This window comes from Microcaecilia unicolor, chromosome 8, assembly GCF_901765095.1.
Source record: "Microcaecilia unicolor chromosome 8, aMicUni1.1, whole genome shotgun sequence".
Lineage (NCBI taxonomy): Eukaryota > Metazoa > Chordata > Amphibia > Gymnophiona > Siphonopidae > Microcaecilia > Microcaecilia unicolor.
The window spans coordinates 16,191,014-16,216,242 of record NC_044038.1 but is presented as its reverse complement, the minus strand read 5'-3'; the positions used below and the strand labels follow the sequence as shown (position 1 = coordinate 16,216,242).

The following is a 25,229-nucleotide window of genomic DNA, read 5'->3' as shown; positions in this document are numbered from 1 at the left end:
TGATAGACAGAGGTCGAGGGGGTGTTGAAGAGCAGTCTCGGGAACGTGAGGGAAGTTGCCGGAGGAAGCTCCTTGGCTGGGTCGAAAGAGCGAACTCACCCCCCTCCCTAGACACAGTTTAAGGCACTTAGGACTTGTCAGGGCAGAAAGGGCTGCAAAATGCTGAAGAGCTGCGGGAAGAAGCTTCTGTTGTCGCTGATCGGAGCCACGTTCACCTGCCTGGTGGTCCTGGTGGTGGAGCAGCAGCAGCACAGACAGGTGATGCAGAGCGAAGCCGGAGACGCTGAAGCCGCCGGGCCACCGGTCTGGCAGAAGCCCGACAGATCGGATGATGCTCTGGGGCAAGCGGAGCCCGCTAGGGCGGCGCAGGAGAGCCCGAAGGGATTCACGGCTTATTTCAGCACCCTGAGCCGGGTGAGGAGGGAAACGGGGCTGCAGGAGAGCTCGGCCCCAGCCGGGCAGGGCACGCAGAAGCCTCCCGCGGAAGAGATCGCGGCCAGGGACGTCTTCATCGCCGTCAAGACCACCAAGAAGTTCCACAGGTCGAGGCTGGACCTGCTCCTGGACACCTGGATCTCCAGGAACAAGGAGGAGGTGAGTAGGAAGTGGGGATAGCAGAACACTGTATGATTGGTAGTCATATGCAGACTAGTGCTTGCAAAAAGCAGCATCAGCCCCCCCCCCCCTCAGAACTGGGGTCCCCCCCAGCGAACGAGAGGCAGGAGCTGAATGGCAGCTGATAGCCTGGATGGAGGCCAGGTGCTTGCATGATCGGGGTTTCCTTTCGTGTGTAGCTTGCAAGTTAACTTTTGCAATTGTGTACATTCCTCTCCCCCCCCCCCCCCCGAAAAAGTGGAATCCCCCATTTCAATGTCTCAGGGAAGGAGAGTTTAGTTAACATGAAAGTAAAAATGCAAATCTACTGCCCCCGTGGCTGCAGAGGTATCCGACCCCCCCCCCCCCCCCCCTAGGGAATGACAGCTCGGATTCTTCTATTGCCAATGAAGCCTGTATTCATAGGGCGCTGGTGTTTCTTTGCAAGCAGAAAAGTTGTCGGTTACACGGACAGACATAGGAGCCGACAGTGTGAGGATGCTTGAGCGCCCCCCACTATTGAGAAATTCACTGTATGTATCCAGGGAAGGGTTATTTCCACTGGGTTTAGGACCCCCCCCCCCCCCCCCAATAATTTTGAAAAGTTGGTTTCTACGCGGACAGACTTAGGTAGACGGATAGACCAGAGGGTTTTTCATCTTGCAATACTGCTGTGCAGGTCTTTTTCTGCCGTCATCTACTATGTTATCGTCTCTGTAAGGCTGCATGTTTAGCGTTGTAGTGAGGGCCAAGATGAGGAGGAAGCCAAACCATCAACCTGTTTTAGGCAACTGTTATTTTCTTCTCCTCCCCCCCCCCCTTACTCTAAGAAGCCCCACTGAGAAGCACAGGGCAAAGAGGATGACAGGCTCCTGCTCCCCTCCCCCTCTTCCTCTTTCATCTTTAAGTGCTACACGCTGAGGAGGGGCGTGAAATGTGATTTCTGGTGCTGTCAGACCTGTCAATTAAAACAAGAGCTAAACTTTATGGGGAGACGGGATGGAGGGAAGCAGCAGAAGTACTCTGCATGGGAGGAGGATAAGATAAGGGAGAGAGGGGAGCCTAAAATGTTAAATCATCCCTGCTTTGATTTGGTATCTGTATTCAGCTATGGCAAGCTGAATTGTGCAGCTTTTTCCTGACAGGTTTTAGTTGGGTGTCACTCAGAAGTCACTTTTCTTTTTTTCTTAGTATGTGCTATTTCTTAGTATTACAGGGTTGTGTTTTTTTTTTTTTTTTTGGGGGGGGGGGGTTGTAATCTATCAGTATGTCACCTGACTTTAAAAAAAATTGCTTTTGAAATTGAAGGTCACTTTTCATCTGTTGGTGCTGTCTTCATACTTTCCCTTCAGCAATATCAATCTAATGTTTTGCCAAAATGATGGAAACAATGGGTCAGTCACAGGGTTTTGACTCATGGCCTGGTGTATTTTGCTACCTGCAGAACAGATCTCAAATAAAGGAAGTAAAACTGTGAAGATGACAAAGTGTAACATGCATTTTCCCCAAAAGGGAACAGTCAGGGGCCTTGTCTGAGAAACTGGGTTATTTGGCAACTTCCCTTGCCCAGAAGGTCAGCATACATTTCTGGAAGCCTTGATACCACCTTTGTGGTTTCAATAGGTGCATGCATAGGAAGCCAGTTTGGGGAGGGGGGAGGCTAGTTAATCCCTAGCTTTCTGCTTAAAGGGACAGAGTTGGTGCAAGAATATTTGGAACCCTAGGCAAACTTTTAGCCTTGTACCCTTCTCAACTTTTCAGGCCGTAGGTGTCTTCCCCCCCACCCCAGCCCTAAGAATTTGATAGTCCAACTCACCTGTCATCACCCCAACTCACCTATCCTAGAATGAGTCTACAAAACTGCATAACTGGATATTATATCATAAATTATTATTTTGTTTCCTACCTAAAGGCAGTTTCCAAAAGCCACTTACCCAAAAAAATGGGCTATTTGAAAACTGCCCACCCTCCGATGGTTCTTTTGAGTTCGTGTGGCTGTCAGGACCCATTGTTTAGCTTTGAGGGTACCTGCTCATGCTGCCTCCAAGATACAGCTGCCCTAGGCGTCTGCCTAGTCTAGTGGTTACACCAGGGGATTAATTTTTTTTTTTTTAATGAAATCATTCCTACTCTGCCCAACAGTTCTGTGAGACCAGTGCACATCCCTATATTCAACACTTCTAAAAGTTTTAGACTGAGGAAATTCTAGATGATTCTCCCGACCTCCTTTATTTTCTACAATTATAGGGTGGGGGAGGGGAAAGGAGGATAAATGTTCAGGGCATCTACTGTGACATCCCTGGGAATGTTGCGCCTGCTTTCTTTTAGGGTTTTTTTTTTTTGTTTTCTTTCGTTTGTCCGGGCACTTGGAGTTCCCAGAGTCCGAGGCTTGGCTCTCACGCTGTCCCCCTGTGCATGTTAACAATGCCTCTTTTCTCCAAGCAGAGAGAAAGGCCTCGAAGCCTCTTGTGTGGGGTTTTTCCATGGGAACGCAGGAGTCCGAGTTGGCGCTGCCGGTCCAGGTCAGGTTGCCTTAGAGATAAGGGCCATGAAGCTGATTTTGGGGTGGGGTGGGTGGGGGGGGGGGGGGCTAACTGCAGGCAAGAGACAGGCCAGCGCTCCTGGGCTCTTGACAGATTGCTAAGTGACAGTTCTCGCACAAGGCTTGAGGGACAACCCATGGAGGAGACACCAGGAGACAGAAAAGATGGTGGGAATTAGTCCGAAGCCTTCCATATTGACCTGCTGGAAGTGAGAGAGTGCCCTTTAGCCAGAAAGGTGCCTGACAGCTTCTGTCAGGCTCTCCAAAAGGCTGCTTAGGGGCTAATCCTTTTTCCTCTTCACAATCTTTCTTGAATTTGAACTTGGTTAAGTGTGAAGGACTTTGAGAGGCAATGTACCATTTGGTAACTAAGCAAGGGTGCTGGAGGCCCTGAATTTCCCAGCAGAATTTTCTTTGTTGCAGTCTTTTCTTTTTCCTAGCTCTCCCTTTCTGAATACTTGTTTGGTGTGGTCTGTAGGCACCAGGGATCGGGCGCTATAGAGAACCAGACCCATCTCTTAGTGCACACGGAAGTGGGTGTGAGAAGGCCGCTAAACTCTTCATTTAGAAGCTGGTGGGCAGGTTTAATGCCTTAAGGATATGCCACACTGCAGCCTGTGCAATTCTTCATGTGGCAAAGCAAATATGCTTGACTGGAAAAATGTTTGTTAAAGGAGAGGGCTAACTTTCTTTTCTTTTTTTGCTGACCAAGCTCTGCTCATGAACAAAATCATTCTTGTTTTTCAGTATTTTGACTATTGTTCCGTCTTTCAAATGTTAACCCTTGTTCAAAAGCTGCCCAAGTGGAAATTCCTGTCGGTCAAAGTCCTAACCCCCTTTCCTGAAAAACAGTGGGTTTTTATTAAAAAAAAATAGGACATCCCCCTCCCCCCTTGGGATCAAAGCATGTGTGTGTGAAGGGCAGGAAATGTTGGGCTGGTTGCATAGGTTAGTGAGAGAGACTGGGGATTAACTGTCCTCTCCATCTCAGTGGGTCCCAAACCTAGTCCTGGAGTTGCCCCAGCCAGTCAGGTTTTCAGGATATCCACAATGAATATTCATTAGAGAGATTAGCTTGCAAATTTCTCTCATGAATATTCATTGTGGATATCCTGAAAACCTGACTGGCTGGGGCGCCTTCAAGACCAGGGTTGAGAACCACTGATTTCTCTTGCTAATACCAATTGATGCTCAGTCCCTTCCCCCCCAAGTTTACTCCTACAGAAAGATGCAGTGTCTTGGGAAGAAGCCAGCTCCAGTGCTGGATGTGTATTCCCATCTTTTCAGATCTAAGCCCCCCATATTGTTCTCCTTTTTACTGTAAGAAGCAGAGGGTCCTTCAAAAGCACAAAAAGGATAGACCTGTAACCAGGGCTGGTGCCAAGGTATTGGGTCTGTAGTTTTCAACCCAGTCCTCGGGGCACAACCAGCCAGTTGGGTTTTCAGGATATCTAAAATGAATATGCATGAGAGAGATTTCTATACCAAGGAGGCAGTGTATGCCAGTCTCTCATGCATATTCATTGTGGCTATCCTGAAAATCTGGCTGGGTGCCCTGAGGACTGGGTTGAGAACTACTGCCCTAAGTGAATCATCAGCCTTACAGCCTGCCCCCCCCCCCCATGAGATTTTGATAATTAAGCTCAGCCAATTATGATCATCATACCCTCTCAACAATTGAACATAAATGCATAGTTTGATGTTAAGCTGTGAGGATGATTTCCAAAAGCTATTTTCCAGTTAAATGAACTATTTGAAAATTGCCCGCCTTCCTCCAGGGAAAAGTACACAGCGATGTGCTTTGAATTTGTGTAGCTGTCACAATCTGATTTGCTTTGACTGCCAGTAGGCCCTCCCCAAAACAAAGCAGAGATGCCAAGTTACCCAGTTCCTGGGGCTGGAGACTTTGTGGTCAGCCCTGGTTTTGATCGCATCCCAATGCAATATGGGATTTGTAGTGCCTGATCTTTGTATGTACCGGGATGAGGTGGTCAGAAATCCCAGGGCTGTCCCAAAACTTGCAGCCTGGAACTGGGTAACTTGGCATCTCTGACAACACTTTTTTTCCCACTGGAATATGTTTGAAATTTGTTGGACTGATTTTTGATTGTTGGAAATTGCGTCCTTCTGCCAAAAGAAGCTGCTGATGTGACAGCAGATTCCTAGGCCCTGACAGCTACCAAGCTCTCCGCAGTGTCTTGGCCAGAGTCCCTGTCTATCCTAAGGTGTAACGGCTGAGTGGGCGTTCCCTGTGCCGACTTGCTCCTGACGTGCTGCTCTGTGTATATATCAACAGAGTCCGCTGCAGTGAGCCAGCCAAGGACTCTGCATAGTGTTTGCACTACAAACACGGGGGGTGTGTACCTGTGTGTGTGTGTGTGTGTGCTTGCTCAGTCCAACAGAACTGGGGTGAACCAGTTTGGAGCATCTTTTTGCTGCATTGGTATGTAGCCACTTCCCTGTGCAACCCAAGATAGGTTAATCCTCTGCCTTGTGCCACAGACTTTGATGGAAAACACCATGAAATTCAGAGCCATGGCATTAGATTACATAGGGGGGTACAGACTTTTTTTTAAAAAGAATAGTTAACAGAACAACAGATGAAAGGTAATCTGTCTGATCCAGGAACGTAAATAGCGCAAAGCATGTTTCCACAGCCCGGCTCATCTTGCAGTGTATTTGCCAGAGATCTCTATAGTACAGTATAATGTTACAATATGCAGTAGTTTTTTTAAAATGCCATTTTTTTTCTAGTTTCCATCCTTGCAAATAGTAACATTAAAAAAATAATAATAATCACTTGGATAAGTCATGGCCAAAACGCTCCCAAGTCAATGGAGAATAACTAAATGCAACTCGCTAAGGGGTATCTTTTAACAAAGCTGGTCTGCGGTAGTGTGGGCGCATCTTTTGGGCACGCGCTGAGCTGGGAAATGGGCGTGCGCAAACATTACTACTACCGAGTGCCTGTTTGTGGCCTGAGACCTTACTGCCAACTATTGACTTGGCAGTAAGGGTTCATGCGCGACCCTCGCGGTAACCATGCAGCACATGCCAACATAGCCGCTCTGCCAATTACTGCTGGGAATGCCCTGCGGTAGAAAATTTAAAAAAAAAACATTTTCTACTGCAGGATTTGGAGCGACAAACTCAGAATTACCGCCAGTTTTACGTGGAGGGCACTTCAAGGTTCCCGGTCAAATAAATCATCCAGATCCAATATTCAATGAATTCTGTTATCTGACCATCCAAGAACAGGACTTCCCCCCCCCCCCCCCCTCCTCGGTACTGCAGGGGTCCATGGGCTGGGTCTACCATGATTTTACAGCGGGCTATCAGTAACAACTCCCTAACCTCAGTGAACGCCCTGAAAATCTGGGGGGTGGGAAGGGAGGTCACACCTGTGGTGTCTCTAGCACTGCTCATGTCACTAGTATTGCCCATGCGTGCTTGTGATGTCACCAGTGCAAACAAGGTCACAAGCACTGCTTATAAACCACTCAAACTTGGCCTTCCTGCAAAAGTGATACTTTTTTTTTTTTTCTTGCAGTTTATATGTACTTGAGCAGCAGGCCAGTGAGCAGAAAGAGGTAGTTTATAGTTTACAACAGGTCTCTAAGACATAAGAAAATGTACCCAATTGTAATAGAGCCACGTTGAAATACCGGGCAGGGACTTCTCTAGGAGAGCAGAAAGCTTGCCAGAGATGCCAGGTTACCCAGCTCCAGGCTGGAGACTTTGCAGTCAGTCCCGGTTTTGAAACTAGGCCCCTAAGCAAGTGCCTGATCCTGCCCATTGAAATCGGTGCTGCAAAGTCCATAAATGCACCAGGATGGGGGTGGTCAGAAATCCAGGTCTGTGCCAAAATCTGCAGCCTGGAACTGAATAACTGGGCATCTGAGTTTGCTTAAAGGGGGTGTCCAGCATGCGAATAATTTCGGGTACAAAGTGGAGAATACTGGAGGGAGTGTGTTGTAAAGCTGGGCCCCTCCAGATTACATGGTAAGACTCATTCTTGCTGAGTGCTTGGTAATATGCATTTAATTAAAGACCTGTATAATTACTTTTGTTCATGCCATTCTATTTGAATGTGCCAAGATTTTTTTTTTTTAATCCCTGCCAGCCTAGGAGACGCTGATGGCCAGAGAGACATTGTTGTCAGTTTAAACATTGATTGTTTGCTGCGTGTGGGTGAACCGTTTGCCGCTCAGCCTGTTTGGGTAGTTAACGGGTGATTTCTCCATTCTTGGGAGGGGGGGGTGGGGTTAAGCAATATTTGTGTACAGTATCTTGTATGTGTATATACTACAGGTGATCTAGCCTGAGGCAGGACTGTAAACTGTTCCAGCTACTAATTCTCTCCCTGAAGTCAGGACAACTTACAACAGCTTGAGGAAACCACTGTAAACTGGAATCTTCCAGCCAAACCTGTCCTTTCACCCAATGGGAAATTCAAAGTTTTTAAATTCTAACTCCTCTGCTGCTTCTGCTTTTTACCTGGCTTCACTTCTCTTTACAGTGTGTTTTGGGTGTGATACCTGCATGGGTTTTGGACAAGAATCGTTCGATTCCCGGCACAGGCAGCTCCTTGTGACTCTGGGCAAGTCACTTAACCCTCCATTGCCCCATGTAAGCCGCATTGAGCCTGCCATGAGTATGAAAGCGCAGGGTACAAATGTAACAAAAATAAAATAGATACTATTGGAGATTCTACATGGAATGTTGCTACTATTGGAGATTCTACATGGAATGTTGCTAGTGGAATAGCAACATTCCATGTAGAATCTCCAATAGTAGCAACAGTGGAGGAGTGGCCTAGTGGTTAGGGTGGTGGACTTTGGTCCTGAGGAACTGAGTTGGATTCCCAATTCAGGCACAGGCAGCTCCTTGTGACTCTGGGCAAGTCACTTAACCCTCCATTGCCCCATGTAAGCCGCATTGAGCCTGCCATGAGTGGGAAAGCGCAGGGTACAAATGTAACAAAAAAAAAAAAAAAAATCACCCCCAACCCTGCCAGCTCCCTGATCATCGTGGTAGGTGCAGCTAAACAGGGAGCACTTTCAAAAACCTTTTAATAGAACAAATCTTTGTATTTGAAATGTTTTTTTCCCTTGCAGAAGTCGTCCCACCCCCTCAAGGGAGTTCATGTTAAGAAGGAACCACAGGGTATGAGTAAGGGCTGCTTTCTCGCAAAGAAGGGGAAGTGGTATTGCCAGATGTCCAAAAAAAGAAAAAAAAAAACTAACGATGAAAAGGAACTTAAAAAGAAGTTGAGTCTGGTGCAGAAAGGGTTTGCTGAAATGCAGGGTATGCCACGCAGCTTTGCAATGTGATAATAGCTGGCCAGAGACCTCAAGGGGGGAAACTTGAATTGTCAGACCTCATTTTGAGGTGGCCACTTTTCTAGAGGAGAGGGGGGGGGGGGGGTTGATATCCTGTGTTTCTTTAGCGTAGCTTTTTTTGTAAACAATGAGACTTCCTCATTGTACCCAGCTCTGAGTCCAATTCCTTCACCAGGCAGTGCGGCTTTTGAGCAGTGAAAGAACTGGCATTCCATTCCATCAAGCAGCCCCCACAGTGCAGGCAGGGGCATAGCCAGACCCCACAGTGGGAGGGGGCCAGAGCCCGAGTTTGGGGGCATATTTTGAGTGCCGCCTTGCCTCCCCGCCTCACCCCCTCACAAATACCTTTGCTGACGAGGGTCCCCAATCCCTGCCAGCCGAATCCTCCTTCAGCGCGGTCTCCGGCACAGCCGTGCTCGTTGCCTGCCCCCTGCTCTTTCTTCTTGCTCCTCCTGTGCACGCTGACGCTCAGCGTCAGCGTGCACAGGAGGAGCAAGAAGAAAAGAGCAGGGGGCAGGCAGCGACCACGGCTGTGCCGGAGACCACTGAGCGTCGGCGTGCACAGGAGGAGCAAGAAGAAAGAAGAACAGGGGGCAGGCAGCGACCGCAGCTGCGCCGGAGACCTCGCTAAAGAAGGCGGGGGTTGGGGACCCCCGCCAGTCAAACCAGGGGCCCGGATCAAATTTGCAGGGGCCCAGGCCCCCGTAGCCCCCCATAGCTACACCCCTAAGTGCAGGGGAGCTGTGAGAAGGAGAGAGCTACGCCCCTGAGTGCAGGGGAGCCGTGAGAAGGAGAGGCCCCTCCCTTATTACTGCTCTCTGTTCTGAATTTCAGCCACTACCTGGCTCTGAAACTTGACTTAATTCATTTATTTAAAAAAAAAAAAAACCACAAACCTATAGTTCACCTACAACCTAGGCAGATTACAATGGAACATGCTTGCAAAAAGAAAAAGCTCTGGAGACGTAGTTAAGCGAAAGGAATACTGACAGGAGAAAGTTTGTACACGGATGTTTCAGCAGCTGGAAGCCTGGTTCATGACGGTTATCAGAGGTAGAAATGTCTCGTGTCTATTCTTTTTAAATATATGGAATTTAGATCTTTGAAAATGGTACCATATATTAATTGAGCTGGACAGATTGCTAACAATATTTTTTCCCATTATGGGTCTGTAGAAAAAAAACATGCGTGGGATAAGCAATAAAGGAATCCTGTGCAGAAGGAATGGATCCTCAGGAGCTTAGTCGAGATCGGGAGGTGGGACTGGTGGTTGGGAGGCGGGGGTAGTGCTGGGCAGACTTGTACGGTCTGTGCCAGAGCCGGTGGTTGGGAGGCGGGGATAGTGCTGGGCAGACTTGTACGGTCTTTGCCAGAGCCGGTGGTGGGAGGCGGGGCTGATGGTTGGGAGGCGGGGATAGTGCTGGGCAGACTTATACGGTCTTTGCCCTGAAGAGCACAGGTACAAATCAAAGTAGGGTATACACAAAAAGTAGCACATATGAGTTATCTTGTTGGGCAGACTGGATGGACCATGCAGGTCTTTTTCTGCCGTCATCTACTATGTAGTTTCTGAGCTGTTATGTTTCAATTTCATGATCAAATTAGAAAAAAGCTGACCTGTTAAATAGCATCTTAGCTCTGCCCTCACCATTTTAGGGTGATATCTTTCTCCTGTAGGCCTTAATAATTGTCAGTTACTGTTGCACATTCTTTTCATTGCAAGACCCCCCCCCCCCCTTCACGTTAAGGGGGTACATGGGCTGGGATCTAGTGTCCTGAGTCTTTATTTACAACTATTTTGCAATTTATCCCTTTGCAAAGCAATCATCAGTCAACCAACCACCTTCTGGAACCCTGCAAACATGACTCCTAAATCTGGCCACTAGATGTCACTGTTTTACAATGACTAAGACTCCCTCCTCCCACCTCTATGGGATCCCTGGGGATTGGAAGATGGGCGCTGCTGTGGAACCATCAGACCAACCTCAAGGTGTTCAATCAAAGATTTAAAAAAAAAAAAAAAGTTAACATTGCAGAAAAGGATACCTCTGCCTTGCCCATGAAAGCGAAGGCTCTTGGACCTTGTGAGGTGTGTTGAAATCTCACCTTTTATTTAAGTGGGGGATCGCCCTCATCCTCTTGCTGCTCTCAGCTGAGTTCCACGTAGCCCCACTGGCCTCGCCCCACAGCAGAGTTTAGAAACGGGTTTAGACAGACAGCAAGGTCATCTATAAAATTCTGACAAAATACAAACTTGTGGTGGGGCAGAATCAAGCCACTGTGACTAGAACTGAATTCTCTGGCTGGGCTCCTGCAGTGAGTAGAGGGCAGGAAAGGGGCAGGAGGCTGCTGAGCTGAGATAGTGTCTGGACGGTGACACCCGGGGCCATGCGCAGGCTGTACCCTTCCTGCCCAGCGTGCAGGAGACGGGCCGGGCAGGCTGGAACTTTCCGGAGTCGCCTTCCAAGGCCTCTGTGTGGTCGTTTCCTGTGGATCTGAGCAGGGGGAGCAGCAGTTATCTGGATGGAAGATAGCGCTATTGTCTCCTGTAGGCGTGTGTGTGCATGTGGGAGGCGACGAGGGACCAGGATTTTCAATGCAGACAGAGCCCATTTTAGTCTATTTATAGCGAGGTTTATTTTTGGAGCCATCAAGAGGCAGCTGCTGGAGACGCTGTCCCCCTGATCTAATCAGTGAGTCTGGTCCCTGACCATCCAGCTGTTCCTGGCTGAGGTTTTGAACGTGCAACCCTAGTGCAGTGGTATCTGTAGGCAAGATTCTTCCAGTTGAAATCAGCAGCAAAAATGTATTGGAAGGAAAATGTCAGAAAGTTGTTTACCGGGTTGCTGGACATACCCTGCCTATCACGCAGTTGATAGTCTGATAACAGATATGTGACTTTAAAATGTTTAAAAGAAACAAGGAAGAGAAATAAGGTTCCAAAAAATATATATATATATATATAAAACTCACTCTCAACATTCTATCGTCTGACGTCACTGAAGCCAAGGTTCGTAAGTTCGAAGCTCTGAAGCCACGAAAAACACAGTCTCGGGGCCCCGTCCTCGCGTCAAACGTTATGACGTTGAGGGCGGAGCAATTCACTCACATCGACGGCGGCCAGGGCGGCGCAATGGCGTCACTGACGACGAAGGTGCGTTGGGTGGGGGGGGGGGCACAAGAAAGCCTTGCTAGCGCCCGTTTCATTGGCTCCAGAAACGGGCCTTATTTTACTAGTAAAAAATAAAAAGCTGAGAGGGTGTTAGTACAAATAGGCTAAGGAATTTACCAGACCAAAGGGACCAACAGCAGCCTCCTTGCTGTGCTTGATTCTCTTAATTCTTGGTTTGATATGTTAAATTTTTTTTTTTTTTTCAGTCCAGCAATTTCCTTAGCCCCCTTAGGTCTGCTTGCTCAGTTGGAAGTGCTGTGATGCTTCCTTCTCATTATCCAGAATTTTTATGGCCGTTCTTATCCCTCTTCAGTGTCAGCCCCAACCACTGCAGTGACAGCCACAGACCCCAGCTCCCTCCCATACTGGTAAATCATAGTCTGAATCCAACCACTGGGCATTACCAGTGAATAATGGCCAAGAGTAAAATGCAACTATTAGTATCTATGAAAATCTTGAGGGGGGTGGGGAAGGCAAAACGCCCGGCATATAAATGTGTTTTATAGAATATTTTGGTTCTGTATTGTTAAATTGTTGTACATCGCATTGAGCACGGAAGGGATGTGATTAATACATAGAAGTAACTAGTCCTTCTCCCCCCCCCCCCCCTAGGGGTTATGAAAGCAGCTTTCATAGAATTCAGGTATCCTGCTTTTGTTTTGTTTTTTGTTGTGTTTGTTTTAACTTTGTTCTCTGCAGTGATTTAAAAACAAAATTCCCTTGCAGTCCAGAGCATTTACCTTCCGAGGTTGAGATGAGACTGCCAATCCCCCCCCACCCATCTCTTGAACAGAAGCAAACCTTTCACTGACACCGGGCACTGATCTTCTGTTTTTCTTTTCTTTAAATAGGTTTCCTTTCCCTAGACCACAGGAGCAGACAAATCTCCCACTTTTTAATGGTTTGAAATCAGCTGCCCTTCGCTTCCCCAGCCCACTGTCTTTTGTCGGACTTTTAGTATTGTATGAAGAAGAAAAAAAAAGGCTTTTTTGCAGAGAGGCTTGAACAAACAAAATTCAGAATTTCCCTTTCTCCCCTGCCTTCCACTCCATCTATCAAACTTAACCAGGCCAGCTGTATGCTAATGAGAAGCAATAGACTCCAGCTTAACTCTCCTATGTAAAGACAGCCAAGGAAACCAAACTAATTAAAAAAAAAAAAAAAATTCTCCTGGATCCAAACTCCACTTAACCATTCCTGAAAAGCCAATTGCTCAGGCCAGATGGATTATGGTCCACAGCTGATTCCTAGATCAGCCGTGATTCATTTTTACAGGGGCCTTCTCACCCCCCCTCCTCCCCCCTTGCAGTTTCAGCTGTTTGTATTTTACCATCTACCTGGTTGGCAGACATTTGTTTTCTGGCTTGGCTTTGTTAGAAATAAACCAAAAGTCTAAGCTTTTTTTTTTTTTTGTCTATTCCAAAGTCCACCTACTTCCCTCCCCCCCCCCCCCCCCTCCTCCAAGCCAAGGGAATAGAAAAAAATCTGGATCAAACCTAAAACCCACAGACTGCAAACATCTGCTTGAATTACCTCTGTAAACAAGGGAGTGCTGCCAGGCAGGTGGGACAGGTAATGAGCGGGTAAGGTTGGTAAACAGAGGGCAGGTTCTACCATGTACCCAGGTTGTAGTTCCCTTGTCTGTGATTCACGTGCCAGGTCTGGCCGCATGAATAAGTTGGCATGGGTGCCTTGCATGGTACACAGGCAGGTTGCGGGGGGCCTCGGCTGATGCAGGCTGACGTGCAGTTTATACCTGGAGGGCTGAGTGCGGCAGGTCTTGTGCCAGAGATAGTTAGCTGCTGCTGCCGCTGTCTGACCTTCAAAAAGCCGAACAAGTTCAAAGTGGTAGGAGGGAGGAGAGTGGTAAGCATTTGCCAAATAGACCTCTTGCCTGAAATTAATTAAACATAGCATTTAGGAAAACCACGTTTCAAGTTAAGACAGGTGTGAAATGGAATGAATGAATAGCTTTTGTCACTGTCTGAAATGAGCTATAGAACATATCAGCTACTCAGTACACAATGTGTCGGGGGGGAAAATATATATACAGTGCTTTTACCAAAAATCATTTTCTTCAAAGGTAAACGTTCCCAACAGCATTTGCTTGGGGTATCATGTGTTTGTAGTTGAGCCAAACAGCAAAGATTTATGGTTGGTTGCTTTTTATGATGAGGAACGCAGCTTAAATTCCCAGTTCTTAATCGCTTCCAAACCGTGTAGAGTGGTGTCTCTGGGGAGGAATTGGAGCTGGGAAGACAGAAGCCCCTTCTCCCACAGAGACGACAAGGCATTGAATAGGTCTATCTGGTACCACTCTTAGTAAGAGGGTGTTTGGGTTGTTGTTTTTTTTTTTTCACTGTGGAATTTAATACAGCTGCTGCCATAAGATAAAATGCAGGGGGGGGGGGGGGAACCCTGCTGAATGAACAGCCACTTTCTTTAAAAGCATGTATAAGCTGTCCTAACATGATCGGAATGGCTAGGGATGATGTGGTAACTTGCTACTTAGATCACTGATGGGCTGACGCTCAGAACCTAATGCCAATGCTAGAGCCAATTAGTGATGGACTTGTACTGGCATTAATCTGCACAGAATAGGCTGCAGCAGGGCCGCTGAGAGGGGGGGCAGAGGGGACAAAATTCCCTGGGCCCGGGCCTCCAAGGGGGGCCCGGCACCGGGGTTGGGCCGCCGGCGCTGCGGTCCCCGGTCTCACCTGCCTGCCCCCTGCATTTGAAGCGGCAGTCGCAGATCGCCTCCCTTCGGGCCTTCCCTCCCTGTGTCCCGCCCTCGCGGAAACCGGAAGTTACATCAGACGAGGGCGGGACACAGGAAGAGAAGGCCAGAAGAGAGGCGATCTGCGACCGCCGCTTTGAATGCAGGGGGCCCAGAGGCGTGGAGGCAGGCAGGTGAGACCGGGGGCGGGGGGGGGGGGGTTCTTGCCCCAGGCCTGCCCTAGTCTCGGCGGCCCTGGTTTGCAGCGCATGAAACAACCACCATAGCAAAGATTAGCACAAATTGTGTTTAAAATGTAGTCGAACGGATGTAAATGAGGTCTGATCATTTTGCTTTTCCCTCCCAATGTTCAGAACTGTGCACAAACAAACCCTGCCCTTACCGCTGTGAAAACCTAACTCCAGCTCAGAGCTGGCATTGGGGTGTTTGAAGAGAGGATTTCTCTCTGTCGGTTCTGATTTATTTCAGAAGCAGAAGGAGGCCCGTGCCAGACACCTTCCTCCCCTTTACTTTTGCTCTCACAGCGCATATACTGTTAGCGATAAGCATTGGGGACTTAAATTTTGGCGCTATTCCCTATAGTGCAGAAGTTCTGAGCATCGGCCCATGAGCCTAGCAGCCTTTGGAGAAGCCAGGATGGCCGTGGGGGGGAGAAAGGACATCCTTTCTAATGCTTCCTCTTTCATTCTCTTTTAGACCTTCATCTTCACAGATGGCGAGGATGAGGAACTAAAGAAGCGGACAGGTGAGTTGGACTTGTCGAAGGTGACATAACTAGGTGTCGGGGTTAATGGGGCAGGAAGGCACCTATTTTTAGCCCATTCTATAAAGATACCCGGGCCAATACCCAAAGCGATTTAAGCAGGCAGGAGAGGATCCCAACCACTTAAATCTCCTGTGGCCACCTAACCCCCCCCCCCCCCTCGATATTCAGTGGCACTAAATCAAGCGATGCTGCTGGATATTGCCTCTGACAAAAAAAGTGGGCAGGTTGGGGCGGTGTTAGGGAGCAGCCCAGGGTTATGCGGGTGCTGGCAAAATTCACTGTGGCCACCCACATAGCTAAGCGACAATTTTGGACAACTCAAACGCTGTCCTAAACTAGGCTGCTATCGATGCGGGTGCCGTCAAGTGAATATTGCATAATTTTCATTTAAAAACTGAGCACTCCCAAAGCCCTTCCCCCCGCCCACAGGCAGCAAGCATTCCCCCCTCACCCCAGAACACCCCCTTCTGCCCCCAACATCCCTGCCATTCAAGTAGACCTACCTCTACCCTTGGTGGTCCAGCAGGAGTCAATGGGGGGGGGGGGCAGGAGCGCAGCCCCTCGCTCCTGCCCCTTGTGGCTGAGAGGTCATGGCAGGCATTCCTGCCCCCCCCCCCTCCCCAACGACTCCTGCTGGTCCACCAAAGATAGAGGTAGGCCCAGGGGGGCCTCTCTGAGTAGTTGGGGGGGGGGATTGGGGTGTTACAGAGAAGGAGACTGCTTGCTGCCTGTGGGTTTGGGGGAGGGGGTGGGCAGAAAAGAGCTTGGATCAAATTTGTTTCTAAAAAACATGCAGGTCCTCGTCTGATATTCAACCAGGGCCTGCATAACTCTCTTATGTGGGCCCTGGCTGAATATCGACTGGGCCTGCGTAAGCTCCGCTGCCAGTGCCCAAACTGGGCCCAGCACTGAATATTGGGGGCTAACGTTTGGAGCTCAGCACTGATTTTCAGCACCAGGCAAATAAAATGGCAGTCCAAAATTTGAACTTTCAGCTGTTAACTTTGTATCCTCTGTGGGCTCAAAATAGGATCAAATTTAGGGACTTGATTTGTTTTTTTTTTTTTTTAATCTCTACCTTCTTGGGTTGGATTGAGAGGGTGAGTGTGGTTCCTACTCTCTGGGACGCTCTGCTTACTTAAACAGTTGTCTTGCAGGGTCCAGAAAAAGCTAGAGGTGACTAGGATGAGAACCCTCCCCCCCTCTCCTCCCCAATGGCAAAGACCTGTACTAGTTCAAATGCCTCTAGTTTTGTTTGAGGGTGGGGAAAGGAACCAGGAGGGTGAGTTATTTGCACAGTGTTTATTCAGCAGCCCCTCCCCTGAGTCTGGGTCAGGTCCCCTTATTCTCTCCATGTAAATGATGCCTATTCAGACTCTGAATCAATTCCTTTGAGGCAGCCCAGCAAGTAACAGGTGGCCAGTGCTGGGAAAGTCTTGCATGAATAGGAGGACAGGAGACAGGATTCTGCTAACATATCCTAGCAGGGAAGCAGACTGACTGGTAAAGAGCCCTTTCAAGTGCTCTTTCCATCCTCTTGGCTCCATCTTCCCCCTCTGTCCAAAGGTGCCTTTGCAGTGGGCTACTTTTGAAGATTGATTGCAATCTTTTTATTCTTTCAATTAGTAGAGTGGATTGCACATACAGCAGTAGCGTACCGCAGTGGGGGCAGTACGCCCTGGGTGTAGGCAGCAAAGGGATGCTTTGGAGCAGGAGCGCAGCTATCTGCTCCGCTGGACCCCTGTCCCCTCTAACGTTACTTCCAGGGCAGGGGACCGGAAGAGCCGACAGCCGCATGCCTGCTCCGTGCACCTCCTTGCTGGGAGGAAAGGTCGGGTAATGCGCTGGTGGGGGGGGGGGGGGGGGGCTGTGGTACGCCTTTGGGGTGACACGCCAGGGGGATGCAGTGGCGACCAAGCTAGGAATCCCACTGACATACAGGACTAGATTCAATAAAAGGCACGAAAATAAATGAGCGCTGAGCGCTATTCTGTAAATGGCGCTCTGAGTTGGGCGCCGTTTATAACATGGCGCCTAATTTTGGGCATGAGGGTTTACACCAGCTGAAGCCCGGTGTAAACTCTCGTGCATAAATTTAGGTGGTGATCCCCAAAATTCTTTGACGGTACATTCATCTTTAGTGAACGCCGCGACCCACCCATGCCCCCTTTTCAGTTGCACGCTAAAAGATTTACACACGCGTCTTTTATAGCGCCTAGCGAGATGTGTGCATGAATCCAAATTTTTAGCACCCACTAATTGGCTCAATATTCAATTACATCGCACAGTCCAAACTTGCGCATTTAACATTGAGCGCCACATATAGAATCCAGGGGACCAGGACAAGCGCGTTTCAGAAGCAGATATTCCGCTCAGTTTATTTAGGGTGTAGGGTGGCACGGACACTATAGAGAGCAGGCTGAGGAAGGAAGTTAGACCAGGGTCACGGAGCTTCTTCCCAGCCTTTTCCATCTTCAAATCTTTGCTCAAAGCCCACCTCTTCAATGTTGCTTTCGGCACCTAACCTTTATACCTTTCAGGAAATCTAGACTGCCCCTATTTGACTGACTGTACATTTGTCCTTTAGATTGTAAGCTCCTTTGAGCAGGGACTGTCCTTCTATGTTAAATTGTACAGCGCTGCGTAACCCTAGTAGCGCTCTAGAAATGTTAAGTAGTAGTAGTAGTATTACATATAGCAGTGATTTAACCAGAGCTGAGATTGTGATGTCATAATGCCTCATTCCACCAATGCCTAAGAGCCAACCTCATCAGTGATGTCACAATGGCTTGATTGTCCTATATTTGTCTCACTCTTATCTATTAGATTGTAAGCTCTTTGAGCAGGGACTGTCCTTCTATGTTAAATTGTACAGCGCTGCGCAACCCTAGTAGCGCTTTAGAAATGTCAAGTAGTAGTAGTGATAGCATTATTTTTGTCATTTTTGTTTTCTGCAGGAAATATTATCAACACAAACTGCTCGGCAGCTCACAGCCGTCAAGCCCTCTCCTGTAAGATGGCCGTGGAGTATGACAAGTTTATTGAGTCTGGAAGAAAGTAAGTAAACTATTAGTCATGCACTGCCATTATTGTATCTCCTGTCAAGTGCGTGCATGTCTGACGGGGAGCAACGAATTTAGTAATATTTTCCACTATTGACGAAAGTACAGTAGTAAGTTTAGTCCAGCAAGCTGAGTTTCAAGTACCAGTTCCTATGGGAATGAGCATTTCTGGGGTGGGACTGTGGGCGGTGGTTGGCTCCTTGGGGGGGGGGGGGGGGGGGGGGGGGAAGAGAGAGTTATTGTTTTGATATTTTTAACTCTTCCTTGATTACAATAACGCTGCTATAAGATTCTCGTGGTCTTTCTTGGAGGTGCGTTGCCAGTGTCTCCGCAATAAGGGTTGTTATGGGTTAATTGGTTAGATGCACTGACTGGTAGAGGTGATAGAGGGATATAAGAAGTCATAAAAACATAGAAAATTACTACTACTACTATTTAGCATTTCTATAGCGCTACAAGGCGTACGCAGCGCTGCACAAACATAGAAGAAAGACAGTCCCTGCTCAAAGAGCTTACAATCTAATAGACAAAAAATAAAGTAAGCAAATCAAATCAATTAATGTGGACGGGAAGGAGGAGAGGAGGGTAGGTGGAGGCGAGTGGTTACAAGTGGTTACGAGTCAAAAGCAATGTTAAAGAGGTGGGCTTTCAGTCTAGATTTAAAGGTGGCCAAGGATGGGGCAAGACGTAGGGGCTCAGGAAGTTTATTCCAGGCGTAGGGTGCAGCGAGACAGAAGGCGCGAAGTCTGGAGTTGGCAGTAGCGGAGAAGGGAACAGATAAGAAGGATTTATCCATGGAGCGGAGTGCACGGGAAGGGGTGTAGGGAAGGACGAGTGTGGAGAGATACTGGGGAGCAGCAGAGTGAGTACATTTATAGGTTAGTAGAAGAAGTTTGAACAGGATGCGAAAACGGATAGGGAGCCAGTGATAGTAGCTAAAGATCATATGGCCTATCCAGTCTACCTATCCATATCATCTACCCCTTCCTCTCCCTTCGAGATCCTAAGTGCTTGTGCCATGCTATAGAAAAAGAGGAAATGACAGCAGATGAAAACCAAATTTCAGAATGATTGACAAGTGCAAAACATAAATGACTCCTCCTTGGACTTGTACAGGAGTTTAGTTAGACCCACAGAGCTGGCGCCTGTGGTAGGGAACAGAAGAGTTACATGAATCCATACTGAAAGTAGAAATTCATCATTGAATTTTTAGTGATTGTAGATCTTTCTGGGGTCCTTTTTACAAAGCGGCGAAAAAGCCCAATGCGGGCTTACCGCTCGTTAAAACGGAAGTACCACTGGGCTACGGCAGGGAGCCCTTACCGCCACCTCAATGGGTGGTGGTAAATGCTCCCCCTCCCCCGAAATGGCCGCTTGGCAAGTGCTTTACTTGCCGCACGGCTATTTCTTAAAAAAAAAAAAAAAGACCGGCCTTTTACCCGCTGCGGTAAAAGGAGGGACTGTGCATGTCAAAAACACGCACCGATGCCAGTGCAGGCCCCATTTTTGCCGCAGCTTCGTAAAAGGACCACCCCCTCTGTGAAGAGAAGCAAACTCTACTATGAAAGTCTCCACTCGTGCATTTTGTGGATTTTATCAGCGCTGTGCTCCTCGTTATTGCCCGTCTTTAATTCACTGGATCATCTTCGTGTTTCTCTAGGTGGTTTTGCCACGTTGATGACGACAACTATGTGAACGTGCGGACTCTGGTGAAGCTTTTGTCAAATTATCCCCACACCCAGGATATTTACATTGGCAAACCCAGCCTGGATCGGCCCATCCAGGCTACTGAAAGAATCAGTGAAAACAAAATGGTAAGAGCACGAGGGGAGGAGAAAGGACAGAGCCAGAACTGACCACTAGTGCAATTTGCAGGCTTTACAGCAGTCTTGTCCAGCCCACGTCCAAAAAGTGTCATTAAAACATTTGGATGAATTTCTTCTCAAAATGTCCAATAGTTATTGTCAAAACCTGTTTGCAGATGTCTGTCTATGCATTTCATCTGCAGTGTTTTGAAGGTGGGATTGGGGGGGGGGGGGCTTAGGCATGCTTAACACTTGGACGTTTTACAGCCATAATGGAACAAAACCAAAAATTCTAGGGTGAAAACTTCAATGTTTTGGTCTATACCTGTTTTTACAACGACTTAAGACACTAAAAGATGCCCTAAATGACCAGATGACCACTGGAGGGAATTTAGAAATGACGCTCTCCTTATGCCTCAGTTGGCACTGACCCCCCCCCCTCCCACACACAAAAAAATGTGAATAAAAGTAGTACTTGCCAGCCTCTGACAGCATCAAACGTTATAGCCAAGTCCATTAGAGCAGCATGTAGTGGAATGGGGGGTGCAGTGCACTGTAGACAGGTGGACCCAGGCCCATATCTCCCCCTACCTGTTACACTTGTGGTGGAAACTGTGAGCCCTCCAAAACTCACTAAAAACCCACTGTAACCACATATGTGCCCCTTCGCCCATAAGGGCTATTGTAGTGGTGTACGGTTGGGGGTAGTGGGTTTTGGAGGGTTCAGCAGACAAGATAAGGGAGCAACGGTGAGATATGTGTACCTGGAAGCATTTATTATGAAGTTCACAGCAGTGCCCCCTAGGGTACCCCATTGCTCTCCTGGGATGTCTGGGGGGACCAGTCTACTGAAAATGCTGGCCTCTCCTATATCCCAATGGCTTGATTTTCTACGTTTTTCACTTATACTGGCCTGAAAAGATAAATGTACAGAGCAAAAAACCTTGTTACAAATGGTATATTTGAGGAAAAAAAACGTTTTGCTTTTTCGAAAACTGTTACGTTTGCTATTTGGTTTCGGGACACTTAGCTCAAAACGTCAAATGTCCTACTTAGACATCATATTGAAAATACCGTGCTAGATATGTTTTTATTTTATTTATTTATTAGGACTTGTTTACCGCCTTTATGAAGGAATTCACTCAAGGTGGTGGTATCTTCAGTGATTAAAATTCTGGGGCCTCCAAATGCTACAAAGTATGAAATGTGGCCCCCGATAGGACAACTCTGCTTTAGAGGAAGAGTTGAAGCTTGTTCAGTAGAGGATAATAGTTTGTTTGGGCTTCTCTGTAAATAAGAGTAAATGTATTTGTAACTGATTTAATTGTTGTTCATCCCACAGCGTCCCGTCCATTTCTGGTTTGCCACGGGGGGAGCCGGTTTCTGTATCAGCCGTGGACTAGCACTGAAGATGAGCCCGTGGGCAAGGTAGGAGAACGGATATCTTTGTATTGCACTAAGACTCCTAATGTTCTTGTACGTTATCTAAACACACCTGACGAGATCTGATCCTACTAATCATTTCTATAGCGCTACTAGACATATGTAGTGCTGTACATGTTATATGCAGGTACTTTCTCTGTCCCCAGAGGGCTCACAATCTATTTTTTATTTGTACCTGGGCAATGGAGGGTTAAATGACTTGCCCAGAGTCACAAGGAGCTGCAGTGGGAATCAAACCCAGTTCCCCAGGATCAAAATCCACTGCACTAACCACTAGGCTACTCCTCCAGTAGCAACATTCCATGTAGAATCTCAAATAGTAGCAACATTCTATGTTGGACCTTAACCCATTAGTGTCCTGTGTTCCCATATTTGTTCCCACATATGGGAACATTGGGCACTAATGGGTTAAATAGTTGCAACATTCCATGCAGAAACTCAAATAGGGAAATGGGACTTGATATACCACTTTTCTGTGGTTTTTGCAACTACATTCAAGGATTACATAGTATATACAGGTACTTATTTGTACCTGGGGCAATGGAGGGTTAGGAGCTTCAGTGGGAACTGAACCCAGGTTGCCAGGCTCAAAGTCCACTGCACTAACCATTAGGCTACTCCTCCACTCCCTTGCCTGTCTTTGTGTGACACATTTTTCTGTCAGGAAAGAGAAGGCTCCACAAGAGAAGAGCTGTCTTTCTATGGGTAAAGCTGCCCCACAAATGAGGTTCTAGCTGTTCATACCCATTTTTGGAGCTGCACCGCTGATGCCTTTTTGTTGAATGCGGCAGGACATTATCTTCCGCTGCATGTTGGGCTGCATTTGCTTTACGAGGATCACACTGAGTAACTGGAATATCCACAAAAACAAATTTGATCAAAAGAGTACCAGCAGATTTTGATTTCATCAATCATTGGGCCTACCAAGTCAAAGGAAGACTCTTTGTACAGCTCAGTGGAAAACAGCTTGTATTCGTTGAACTTCTCTGGATCTGTCGGTGGTTAGATACCAGATATTACTCTCTATCTTAACACAGCGCTGAAAGAGTATCACAATGTTGTGCTCACTATTCAACTTAGTCTAAGCTTATAGACTTAGTCTGATCTCTTTTACTATAAATTCGTTTGAGACTTTTCCTCCTTTTTGGAACACCACCGTTCGAATTTATATTAAGATCAGTCTAAGTTGAATAGATACCAGATATGCCAGAGGAGCCCATTGGAGGGTTGTTGAGAGCTGAGTGGTTCCTTTCCACAAATGCTTGTGCTATCAATGGCTCCATTTTATATGTCTTACATAGCCTCTGCTGACTTTCAAACGTTTTGTACAATCATTGATTAGTTCAAGTTTTTCCATTACAATCTTGAGATTGGGGATTTCTTCGGACCCATCAAATCATTTCAGTAACTTCATGGACTAATTGAGGGTTACAAAGGCAATGTTTAGAGAGTAGGGCCTTCCTCTAGGTTTTCTGTATCGGTATTGACCTTTAGTCCTCTTGTGTCTTTTCAGTGGAGGGCATTTCATGAGCACGGCCGAAAAGATTCGTCTACCAGATGACTGTACGATTGGTTATATCATCGAATCTGTTCTGGGAGTGAAACTTATCCGGAGCAACCTCTTCCACTCACACCTGGAAAATCTCCAGCAGGTGTCCAAGATGGAAATTCACAAGCAGGTAACGGGGTAGAGAGATTATTAGATCTTAAATGACAGAGGATATTCTGGTGTCTTTCCTATGGAACAGGGATAGCACACTAATTACTACTTTTCTGTAAAAGCATGAGAGACCTTATGGTTGTGCTTTTGTGGTTCCTGAAGATACTTGGATATCTTTTTGCCCCATGAACAAGAGCATCATGTCACTGTCTAGCCATGATTAAGCATTGCTAGGTCCATTGTGGAATGACTGTCAGAAATCCATGAGTTGCATAAATGGCTCCTCTTGATTTAATTGGACTTAGCCTTGTGGACAAGAGATACATACATGTATTTTTCAGGACAGTCTTAGTTTAGCAGTCTTTGCTACGTTGTGAATCCATACAGTCACCTGAGCAGTACAGCTGCTTGTAATTTCATGGAGTGCTAGAGTACCACAGAATGCCTCTTTCTCCTCACCTCACCTGCTGCATCTCTTCTTGTGCCTTGCAGGTTACTTTGAGCTATGGAATGTTCGAAAATAAGAGGAATTCCATCCTTATGAAAGGAGCTTTCTCTGTTGAAGACGACCCATCCAGGTGTGTAGCTAGTTCTCTGCCAAACACACTAGAACAAAGACAAAATTGGCTTATTGTATTGGCAATATATAACACAAATATGTGTGATGTAAAGTTGACCTGTGCACTGACATAAGACTTGAGAAACTTAGGCGAATTTGGAGACCTTTTTAAATCCTTGGTCTTTGCTCTCTGTCCTAGAGTGCCACCAGTGGATCAGGTTTTCAAGATATCTCTAATGAATATACATTTGGATGCCTTCTAGTCCCATTGTATGCAAATCTCTCTCATGCATATTGGGATATTCTGACAACCTGACCTGTTGGTAGACCTTGGATTGGGAGTGAAGATCAGTTTTAAGCATGCTTTTTTTTTTTTTCTGTTACTAGATGGTCTCCCTTGATCTTAATTTTAGGTTTTGCTGCTAACTTTCTTTTAATCGGTATTGACTGTTTGTTTTTCTCTCTTCCAGGTTTCATTCCATTCACTGCCTGCTGTACCCAGAAACTCCATGGTGTCCACCAAACATAGTTTACTAGAAGACATGTGTTCTCTCTAACCTCGTCCCAAGTTCCCTGGTATCCAAAGGGCTTGTGGGACCTATGTGTTGTCCTTGCTGTGAAGCTATTGTTTATTGCTGTGGTAATGCACAGTGTTTGTTTAATAGGCTGCTGTGCGGCCCCTCCTCTCGCTTTGCTACTACCTTGTGGCTTTGTCAACTGATTTTTCAGAGTTACCAGTCATGGCCGCCATCTAGTTCAGATATCGAAACAGGCATCTACTGCATTTTGGAAGAGCAGTTCCAAGTACCTTTTTTTCCTTCGAGTTGCCAGTCATGGCCGCCATCTATTGCAGATATCGAAACAGGCATCTACTGGATTTTGGAAGAGCAGTTCCAAGTCCCTATTTTTCCTTCGTGTTGCCAGTCATGGCCGCCATCTAGTTCAGATATTGAAACAGGCTTCTACTGGATTTTGGAAGAGAAGTTCCAAGTACCTTTTTTCCTTTCCTCCCAAGGTCTGGGCATGGCTTGTCAGCATTGTGATAGACTGTCATTGGAACAGCTAGGCCTTACTTTGCTGCCTTTGCAATTCTGTAGAATGTATGGTGAACAATGACCTGCCCCAGGCCAGCTGCTGCCTTTCAAGAATGTTTTTTTTTTTTTTTTAGTTTTTGCAATCCTGCAACCTTCCCTTCCCTCCCTCATGACAATCCAACCCACCAGACGTCTTAAGAGTTTCCTTCCAACTTGATATTTCAGACTCCGGCTGCTTTTTCAAATGAAGGTTGATTTTTCTCCCCCCCCCCCCCCCCCCCCCGAAAAGGTGTTTCTGACTTCCGTCTTTTCATTCATCCTTTCCCCCTTTTTGTTATATGGTGGTTGGTGGGACATGTTGGCTCTTGGCAGTTGTCTGGTCCTTTTCCACTTTAGCTGTTACTATAGAGGGGTTTGAGGGTGTTGTCCATATAAAGCACTTTGGAAGATTTTTTTTTTTTTTAATGTATTTTCATGTTCAGCGCTGGCATCTGCAAAATACCAGTTCACTGC

General features: G+C 47.0%; 1 protein-coding gene across 1 annotated transcript; it reads left to right on the top strand.

Annotated features, from left to right (window-relative positions):
• Window positions 1-24,989, top strand: LFNG (LFNG O-fucosylpeptide 3-beta-N-acetylglucosaminyltransferase). The gene is made up of 8 exons (XM_030212518.1): window positions 1-594; window positions 15,084-15,132; window positions 18,111-18,210; window positions 19,876-20,029; window positions 21,363-21,448; window positions 22,977-23,142; window positions 23,616-23,701; window positions 24,153-24,989. Exons 1-8 carry the CDS (start codon window positions 160-162, stop codon window positions 24,217-24,219), a joined length of 1,143 nt encoding a protein of 380 aa, XP_030068378.1. The 5' UTR covers window positions 1-159; the 3' UTR covers window positions 24,220-24,989.
• Window positions 24,990-25,229: the final 240 nt, after the last annotated feature.